Here is a 9,492-nt window from a genome sequence, read left to right on the forward strand (position 1 = left end):
AGGCGCTGCGGGCTGCGGGTGGGGCGGGGCGGGGCAGCTCAGACGGGCGGACCAGTGCTGACCACTGGGGAAGGGGAGGGGCGGCCGCGTGGGCTAATACGAGCACGCACACGCCTGGGAGACGTGGGCTGGGCGGGACGAGCGGGGAGGGGGGGGTCTCGCCAGCCTCCGGCTATCACGTGGGGGCGCCCTCGTGGAGAGGCAGCGTCTCCGGTCACCCCCCTTCCCACGCCAACGGCAGCAAAGAGAGCAGGCGGGGACGCACGGCAGGGGCGGGGCTCTGCAGGGTGAAGACGGCCTCCCAGCGCCTCTCGGTCAGGCCCTTCACCCGCTGCATCTCGTCGATGACCAGGCACTTCCAGCGCACACGCGTGAAGGAGGCGTAGCCCCTGAAGAACTGCTTGTAGGACGTGATGCAGATGTGGAAGCCATTGGGCTCGGCCCACTCCTGCAGGGGAGGGGACAAAGAACCTCGTCACCCGTCACAGCCACTGCGAGTCCACCGCGAAGTCGACCGTCCCTCTGCAAGGGTGGTCCTGGCTGAGCTCTGTAACTTGCAATTACCACACAGGAAGTGGTCTAGGCCACATTTTTATCCCTTCCTCTAAGTTCCTGTTGGCAAGCTAAGCTGGAGAACCAGCCCTCCACAGGGTCCAGAGGCTGGGCTCTGTGCTGGGAGCCAGACCCTGGACACGACCGCGGTTCAAATCGCGGCCCGGCAGCCTGCACACACACCAGGCACAGTGGGGAGCGGTGGAGGAAGCAGGGAGTGCTCTGCCTCTGTCTCTGTGTCTCTCTCTCTAGCTCGTGCACATGTTCTCTCCAGAGAGAGAATAAAGAAAATGAGAGACGCTCTTTGGAGACGGCTTTCTGTCCTGTGTCATCTCACATTCTGTAAGAAGGCCCCGCCATGCTGTACTGGCTGACAGCCCCACGCCAGGCTGAGGTCAGGGGGAGGCGGGTTCTCGGCCCACTCTAGAAGCTGGGTGTGGCGCATGCCCATGGTCCCAGCGACTTGGGAAGCTGAGGAGGGAAATAACACGGCAAGACCCTACTTTACCAAAAATACCTGTCGCTTAGCTTTGAGTTCTCGGCGGCTGCCAACGTATGAGAGGATCTTGAGCCCAGGGCACCAGCGTTTCAGCTCGAGCTCCCACTTGAGCATGTTACAGCTTCTCACGACGACAAGGTGAGGGCCCCAGTTACCTGCAAAGGGGAGAGCTCATTGTCTCCACCTCAGCCGGCGGCCCGCGCGTCTGGACCCAGTCTGGCCGGGGAACATGGTAAGCTCATGTCACACAGTGGAGAAGTTGGAGATGACCAACGTGGGCCTCTCTGCCGGCCTCAGGACGGGCTCTCTGTAGCGCCACCGTCCCAGGGCACAGCCTCTGCCCGAGCAGACGAGGCTGTGGCCGACACCCAGGAGTGCGTCACTCAAAACTCTGGCATGCCCCTATGAGCCTGGGATGAGCTTTCACCCACACTGAGCGCTGACTTGTGTTGATGGCCCTGTGCCCAGCACTGACTCTGGCCTCTCGAGAGCACACCCAAACCACCCCAAGGTAAGATGTTTTGATTCCGGCCTCCGGGAACCCAAGGGGTTCCAGATTATTGGGGTAGCACCACACAGCCCATGCCAGCTTCCGCGCTGGGGCATGCCAGGTTGAAGACCAACAGCGGAGTGTGGAGGGCGCCCACGTAGCCCGTGGCTGTCACTGCTGTACACTGAGTACCACCACAGATGCTGAGAGCCAGGCAGGGGACACAAGCTGGGGACAGGAACAGAGCGTCACAAAGGAGAGGGCAGGGAACCAGCAGTTAGCGTAATGGCTATGTCGCTGGACTCCCACGTAGTCGACCGCGGTTCGTGTCCCGGACCCGGTGGCTTAAAACTCACGCCGGGCGCGTGTGCGTGCGTGCCCAAGATCCCGAGAGGAGAATGGAGGAGAAGGGATTGCGGCGTGACCAACCCCCCTCGGGGGTGATTTCTCGCTTTCTGTCTCTATGTCTCTCTCTGTCTGTCTGGCGAGCGCACGCGCCCTACAGTGAAAATTTCTCCCCCCCCCAAAAAAAAAAAAACAAAGGAGAGGGCACAGTCTGCCACCACGTCTAGGAACGCAGTCCGAACCCTGAGCGAGGAAGGAGGAGGCAGTTACCTGGCACCCTCCCCCTCGTCCCACCACATGGCAGGCCTGTTAAGTGGGGGTGGGTGGGCATGCAGGGAGGGTCTGGGAGACAGCTGGGCAGGGCTTCCCAATGGTCAGCGTCTGGGGAGAAGGGCCAGTGATGAGGCAGACTTTGCCTTTTAGAGTAAAAGAGCAGCAGGCATGGCCCATCAGCACTGCTGACCTGGCCAGCTCTTGTGGTCGGTGGGTTGCCCAGTGATGGGGGCCAGGGGCTGAGGCTGTGGGGGGCCACATGCGCATGGCCCACACGGAGCGGGCAGTGTGAGGGGCCACGTGCGTGTGAGCTACACGGAGCATGTGGTGTAAATATCTGCTCCTCCCTGTGCCCCCCCACCCCCTCCTTGACCTACGCGGAGGCGAACCACGGAGGCAAAGGCACCTCCGCGTGGCTGTGAGGCCTCTGTGCCGCCCACAGCCTTTCTGACCTCCCTGTCCCCTACCACACCTGCGCCCCATCCACCAGCGCCTCCGAGAGCCCTGCTCAGCCACTGCCGCCCTGCCGCCAGGTCCTAGTCAGTGTCCCCTGTCAGTGTCCCCCGCACTGCCTCGTGGCTGCCCAAGCCAGGTTTGGCTCCGGTTCTGACCAGCTGCTCCTCGGGGCTGGGAAGTGGCTGGGCTGCATGGTCCCCGACTAAGGCCCAGGACACCAGCGAGGGCTCCACGTCGCTCGCCCCTCAGTCAGGGCGCAGTTCAGGAGGGGCAGGCTGCTGCCACGCCTCCTGTGGCGGTCACGAATGCCTTTTCCTCATCGAGGACGCTGAGCCCAGGGTCTCCCTGGAGTACTGAAGTAACTGGGGGTACACCAACTATCTGAAAGCAACACGCTTAAACTTCGGGCTAGCAAGTCAACAAGGCGAGGAAACGAACAGGAAAAAAACAAGCACTCCCTGACTCCCACACTGGAAGTGGGCCACTTAAAAGCGACTACAGGGCTCATTCAACTTCTCGAACAACCCACAGGAACGTAACGGAGCGACCCAGCCACACGCTGCGGGATGGCTTGCGGAGAATGTTCGGGGGGCTCCCAGCAGAAGGGTGATGAGCCCGGCCCTCCCTCCCTACTGCCGGCCCACAGGGCCAGCCTCAGCCAGAGAGCCTGGCTGGCCTCTTAGTCACACCCTCCCGCCTGCTAGAGGGACAGCAAGCATCGGCATTTCCCCGCAGCCCGAGCGAGAGCCACTTGTCTCTGCTGAGCACAGGGCAGTGACACCGAGAGGGGCATGGCTCGTTCCTTTTCTAGGAGGGAGGACAGCGAGCTCCTGTTCTGTCTTAAGGACACAGGTCGCCCCCTCCTTTACAGCTGCTGTCGCGACACCAAGCCCTGAGCGCGCGCTACCAGACTGGCAGGGGGATCCACAGCCTGGCCCAAGCAGGTGGCAGAGCAGCCGCCCCGCCCTCGTGGCGCCCACGCCCACAGGCATGGCTGAGCAGTCTGCGAGCCAGGGTTTGAGAACACTGTTGCTGGAGCAAATGTCAACCCCAAGGGGTTCCAGCTGTGCGCCCAGGCCAGGTCAGAGGGCAGGAGCAAGGAGAGGCTGCGAAGGCCGAGTCCCACAGTCCCGTCAGTCAGGGGCACTGGCCCACCGGGGCCGGCGGGCCTTACCCTCGTTACAGGCCAGGTGGGCAAAGAAGGCGATGATCTGCACTGTCTTGCCGAGCCCGGCCTCGTCTGCCAGGATGCCGTTGAGGTTCTTCCGGTAGAGCTTGGCCAGCCAGTCCAGGCCGATCTTCTGGTACTCTCTGAGCGCTCCGTACAGTAACGGCGGGGCGCTGAGCTTCACCTGCAGCGACAGAGGCCAGAGGACGACGGCCTGTCAGGACCCTCAGCGCGATGCGCCCTCACCAGGGCATCGAAATGCTCCAACTGGCACGAGCCACGACAGGCTCTCGGAAACGGCCTGACCACTGCAGCTGCAGCGCCCACACAGGGAGCCCCGTCCCGCACGGATGCCCTGCGCCTTACCGCCGTGGTGACCCGAGCGCTGCCCTTGGGCAGGACGGCTTCGGCCACTGCGGTCACCTCGGCGATGTCCCTGGCGTTCGGCTTCGCGATGCTGGTCCTCTCTGCGGCTTTGACCTGATCCATGATGAAAAGCGAGTCTATGAGAACCACGTCCCTGCGACTCTCCCTGTCACCCGGACAGTCTTCCGCATCTGGAACAATGAACAGGGCGAGGGCTGAGACGGGAGGAGGCCACGGGGACGAGCTCGCGCTCCGACTTCGAAGGCTGGGCATGGAGGCGCCTGGCCTACGGCGATGACGTCACGCCTGACCGAGCACTCGTTCTCCGTCTTCCCTGTTTCCCACCTTCTTTCACGACTGTCATGAAGCCATCAACCCCAGAGCCATGCTGGAAGGTTCTCAGAGGAGCCTGGGCAGTGCGGGACGTGGGGGTGTGCCGAGGGCAGCTGTAGCCAGCCCCGTGCACAGGCTTCCAGGGACCTCACGCAGCCCCTACGCCCACCAGGAAAGGGGAGCTAGCGACAGCTTCCAGGGACCTCACGGCCCACAGCAGATCAAGTCCCAGACTCAGCAGCTTAGAAACATGCCGTCCGCGCGTGCGTGTGCCCCAAGTCCCAAGTAGGGAATGCGAGAGAAGGGACTACAGCACGGCCAGCCCCAGGGCGTTCCCCACCCCGTCTTCTCTCCAGAGAGCTCCCACGCCATGTCGCAGAACTTGAAGACAAGAAAAGCAGCAGCTCACACAGACGTGAGCAGCAGGCCACCATGGGGCCCTGGAGCCGCCCTGGGCCTGCTGCTCTGCTCGCCTGCACACACTCCAAGAATCAGAGCCAGTTCAAGGACAGGAAAGGGGGACTTTTTTTGGTTTCACATGTGTGGCGTGTTTGGAATACCTAATGAAAAGTAAAACGAATTACTCAAAACTGGTGGGCTAAGCATACCGCAGCCTGAATGCTCCTGATAGAAGCTGAGGTCCCAGGACCAGCAGGTGGCGTAATGGCTGTCATGGACCCACGTAGTCAACCACAGTTCGAGTCCCGGACCCGGTGGCTTAAACTCAAACCGGGCATGTGTGCGTGTGTGCCCAAGATCCCGAGAGGAGAATGGAGGAGCAGGGGTTGCGGCGTGGCCATCACCCCCGGGGGTGATTTCTTGCTTTCTGTCTCTCTGTCTCTGTCTTTCTGGAGAGCGCACACGCCCTATAGCAAAAGTTAAAAACATAAAACAAACGAACAAACACCTCCCCAAGAGTTGAGGTCCCTGCACAGTGGCTTTGGGACAGCCCCACCACAGCCTAGTGGCCGGGAGCTGGGTCCCACAGGGGTGACCGCAGCTTGAGTCCCAGCCCCGGCAGCTTGAGGGACATGCTGGGTGTGTGCATGCCCAGAGGTCCAGCAGGGTGGACAAGAGGAGGAGAAAGAACTGGGGCACGGCCCATCCGACTGAGGGGTGCTCTCTCCCTGTGCCTGTCTCTGCAAGTGCACGCACACCTGACGGTTTTTAAAAGAGTGTTTACAACATGACTTGTCCAAAGCTAGAGGCAGGTCCTCCCTCACCCCTCGCTGTACTCGTTCTGCACAGAGCAGGGGGCAAAGAATGCCGCGAGGTCATGCAGGATCAGATGCGGACACACGACCTGGATCCCAGGAGGCCTAAACACCACAGGCAGACCTGGATCCCAGCAGCTCGGGGCCAGAGTAAGGACCTAGCAGAACCCCGTCAAGGGTACTGTGTCCATCTCGCTCTCTCTTCTCTTAGAGATTTTGCTATAGGGCCCATGTGCTCACCAGAGACAGAGACAGAAAGCCAGAAATCAGCCCCCAGGGGGATGGCCACACTGCAATGCCTTTCCCTCCATTCTCCTCTCAGGATTCTGGGCATGCACACACATGTGCCCAGGCTGAGTTCGAGCCACTGGGTTCGGGACTCAGACCATAGTCGACTACATGGGAGTCCAGCAACGTAGCCACAATGCCATCCACTGGTCCCCTTTTTTTATAGGGTGCATGTAATTGATGGAGAATCAGAGACAGAGAGATAGGAAACAAGAAATCACACACACACACCCCCCACGGGTATGGCCACACCACAATCCCTCCTCTATACTTCTCGGGATCTTGGGCATGCGCACACACATACCCAGAGTGAGTTTGAGGCCACTGGGTCCGGGACTCGAACCATAGTCGACTACACGGGAGTCCAGCGATGTAACCATTACACCATCTACTGGTCCCCTAGCATGAGTTTAAGTCACCAGGTCTGGGACTCAAACTGCAATTGACTACATGGGAGTCTAGCGACACAGCCATTGGCTAACTGCTAGTCCCAAAACCCCAATTTTTTTTTTTTTTTGAGAGGTTTTTGCTCTCAAAAGGCATGTATGCTCGCCAGAAAGACAGAGAGAGACAGAAAGTGAGAAACCACCCCCCAGGGGTATGGCCACGCCACAATCCCTTCTCCATTCTCCTCTCAGGATCTTGGGCATGCATGCACACGCGCCCGGGATGAGTTTAAGTCACCGGGTCAGGGACTCAGACCGTGGTTGACCACATGGGAGTCCAGCGACATAGCCACTACGCTAACTGCTGGTCCCCAAATCCAAATTCTTAAAAAATGCTGGAAGCAAGGCTGGTTCCACGGTGCAGTGGGAACTGCTTGAAAAGCCTGGTCGCACATAGCCACCAAGAGCGACTCCCGGCTTCCATGGAGCCTGCTGGGCACGCCTGAGTGCCCTGGACCTCAGGGGAGACGAAGATCACGGAGCGACCGGACATCGAGGACGCTCACGTCACACGCGTGCGGAGAGAAGAGACGTTTCAGATGTTGGGGACATACCTTCTTCCTCGCTTGTGCCCTCACTTTCTGGCTGGGGTCGAGGCCACTGAACACCCGGCAGGAAGGCGCCTTCATACAACTTCAGCAGGTCGGTCAGGGGCAGCTCCGCTGGGAGAAGCACACAGAGGCGGCCCTGAGCCCCACGGCACCCCACGGCCCTCCCTGGCTCCCGGAGAGCCCTGGGGAAGTCACATGTAAAGGCACGCTGATTTTCCCCCAGAAACCAAGACAGTTGTCCATGCCCCAGTGAAGTTTAAAATACCAGCTTTATACAGATGAGTCCTTAAAATGCTACTAAAGAAGTTTTTCCTCATGAAATAACAAAAATTTCTGTAACGGTATCCAACAAACGCAGGTAATACTCACGGACTAATAAAACACAACCACCACCACCAACACAGAGCCACCGAAGGGGAGTGACGGACGGGTACGACCCACAAGCTGTAGCTATCGGAACTGAGGAGACGGCCCTGCGCTGGCCCACGAGCAGCCACGGGGTCACGCTACTTGGGCTGGACCCCACGTGGCCGACTACGTAGCACCCAGCCCGACGCCGGGAGCCGCGACCCCATGGGACAGAGGCGAGGGGAAGAGGGTCCAGGGCACCGTTCTTAAACTGGCACTGCCCACACTGGTGCTTGGAGCGTGGCTCACCTTCCCTGGCTAAGTGGGAGAGCTCTGCCTGGTGGTCCACGGCCCCTTCCCGTGCTTCCTCCTCTTCAATGGTCTCCTCTTCGTCCTCCACTGAAACAGTATGGCAGGGGTATGAGAAGGCAAGGCTCCGCGGAGACCCTTCGCAGTCACTCATGCAGCCCCGCAGCTTCCAGGGCATGGAGCCGAGGCCCCGGAAGAAGTGTCGACACACCCCGGTGCTCCACCCGTCTCTCACAGCCTCAGGGCTGGGGCGCAGCACCCCAGAGCAGGACAGGCGTCTGGACCTCGGCCCCGCGCTTGCGCCAGGGCCCCGGGGAAGTGCCCCTGCCGAGTGTGCGGCTGGTTCGCTCCCACGGAAGGCGCGTTCCGGGGTGAGGACGGGGGCGCAGCCACACAGCTTCCAGCCTGACTGCAGCGAGCCGTGACACCAGGGGTGTCAGGGAGGAACGAGGTCGAATTGCCCTCAAAATAAAGCTCAGGACTGGCCCCCGTGGTCGAGTGGCCAGGGAGCTGGAGCCCCCGTGGCTGCCTTTGCAGTCTGGGTCCTGGCCCTCGTGTGCCCAAACGCTGACAAGAGGGAGAGTGGAGAGGGGCGGTATGACCTTGCCCCGTATGAAGACAGATTCCAGCAAGTGCAAGCACCCTCTCTGTCAAAGAAACGAAGCTCGAGGGACGCCTCTGCTCCACGCGCTGCACAGCCTGCAGCACCCAGGGCCTCCCCGCTCCCCAGACCAGCCCCCACTGGGTGTCGGTGAAGACCACAGAGATAGCTTAAAGCCCTGCGGTGGCCGAGACGGTACTCCTTCCTCAGTGACCAGACCACTTCCCCAAGCCCACAGCTGTGCTGGGACACAGCACAGCTTCCCCAACAGCAGGGGACAGAGCAGGCCACAGGCCTCCCAGGCACTCGCCAGCTGGGCTGAGGCCCCGGCATGATCCCTTTGACCTGCCCCTCGTCCAGCACCAGTGACTGGCTGGGGCCGCAGGGGCCGCAGGGGCCTCCTGCCCAGGAGGGTGGCTATGGGGAGACTTGCCTCTCGGACGATGCGGCAGAGACACGGCAGAGCAGGGTCTGTGGGAAGCCCTGGGCTGCCGCAGCAGCCCGGGCTGAGACTGTCCCACCTATGCAGTGGAACCTGGGCCTGACAGAACTTCACTCCAGTACCCTCCCTGCCACCTTCCAGGAGAGAACAGCAGGTCCTGAGACTCGACTGCCCCAGCCAAGAGCTAACGTCTCGCTGAGTCGGCAAGCCCACACCTGGTTTCCAAACCTCGCTAGAGCAGGTGCCACCGCGTTGCTCCAGAAAACACCCAGGTCCTCTAGAGACGCCAGCCACCACGCTCACACTGACGGCCACCAGCACGGCGGCAGCGGGACAATGCCGTGGGCACCGCAGGTCCCCGCCCCCAGCTTCACCAGGAACCCTGCAGATGGGCCAGCAGGGCGGGCCACGGACCTTCGTCATCAGCCAGGGACGTGCTAGCTCTTCTTTTCCTCCCTGGTGGGCCTGCATCCTGGAACAGAGCACACCCACACGTGAACCAAGACAGAGGTGCCCGCAAGGGTAGCAGGGGGCCCCGTGGCCAGTGTGCAGAGGGTGCCGCGTGGAGCAGGGGAGGCACAGACTGTACCCGCCCTGGACTGTGTCTCCCCACACTGCCCCGTCGGCACAGCGCAGGGACCTGTGGCCAGGAGTGCCAGCTCACACTCCACGCAGGCAGCTCTGCTGGCCAAAGCTGTGCTACTCCACACCCACAGGCAGCCGCGGGGCACCCCAGCGCCGTGCTCTGCTCACAACCCCACGGGTGCAGCAGCAACTGACTTACCAGATGCTCTGGGAGTGCAGCGAACCC

At 61.3% G+C, this 9,492-nt stretch overlaps 1 protein-coding gene across 1 annotated transcript in view; it reads right to left on the reverse strand.

Annotated features, from left to right (window-relative positions):
* EP400 (E1A binding protein p400) overlaps positions 1-9,492 on the reverse strand; it is a 95,534-nt gene that overhangs the window by 63,387 nt on the left and 22,655 nt on the right. The window contains 6 exon segments of the mRNA XM_027771374.1: positions 275-448; positions 1,070-1,206; positions 3,790-3,967; positions 4,150-4,340; positions 6,985-7,092; positions 7,639-7,728. Of these exon segments, the coding sequence (XP_027627175.1) occupies positions 275-448; positions 1,070-1,206; positions 3,790-3,967; positions 4,150-4,340; positions 6,985-7,092; positions 7,639-7,728 (878 nt within the window).

This window comes from Tupaia chinensis, unplaced genomic scaffold, assembly GCF_000334495.1.
Source record: "Tupaia chinensis unplaced genomic scaffold, TupChi_1.0 Scaffold000211_1, whole genome shotgun sequence".
Classification (NCBI taxonomy): Eukaryota; Metazoa; Chordata; class Mammalia; order Scandentia; family Tupaiidae; genus Tupaia; species Tupaia belangeri.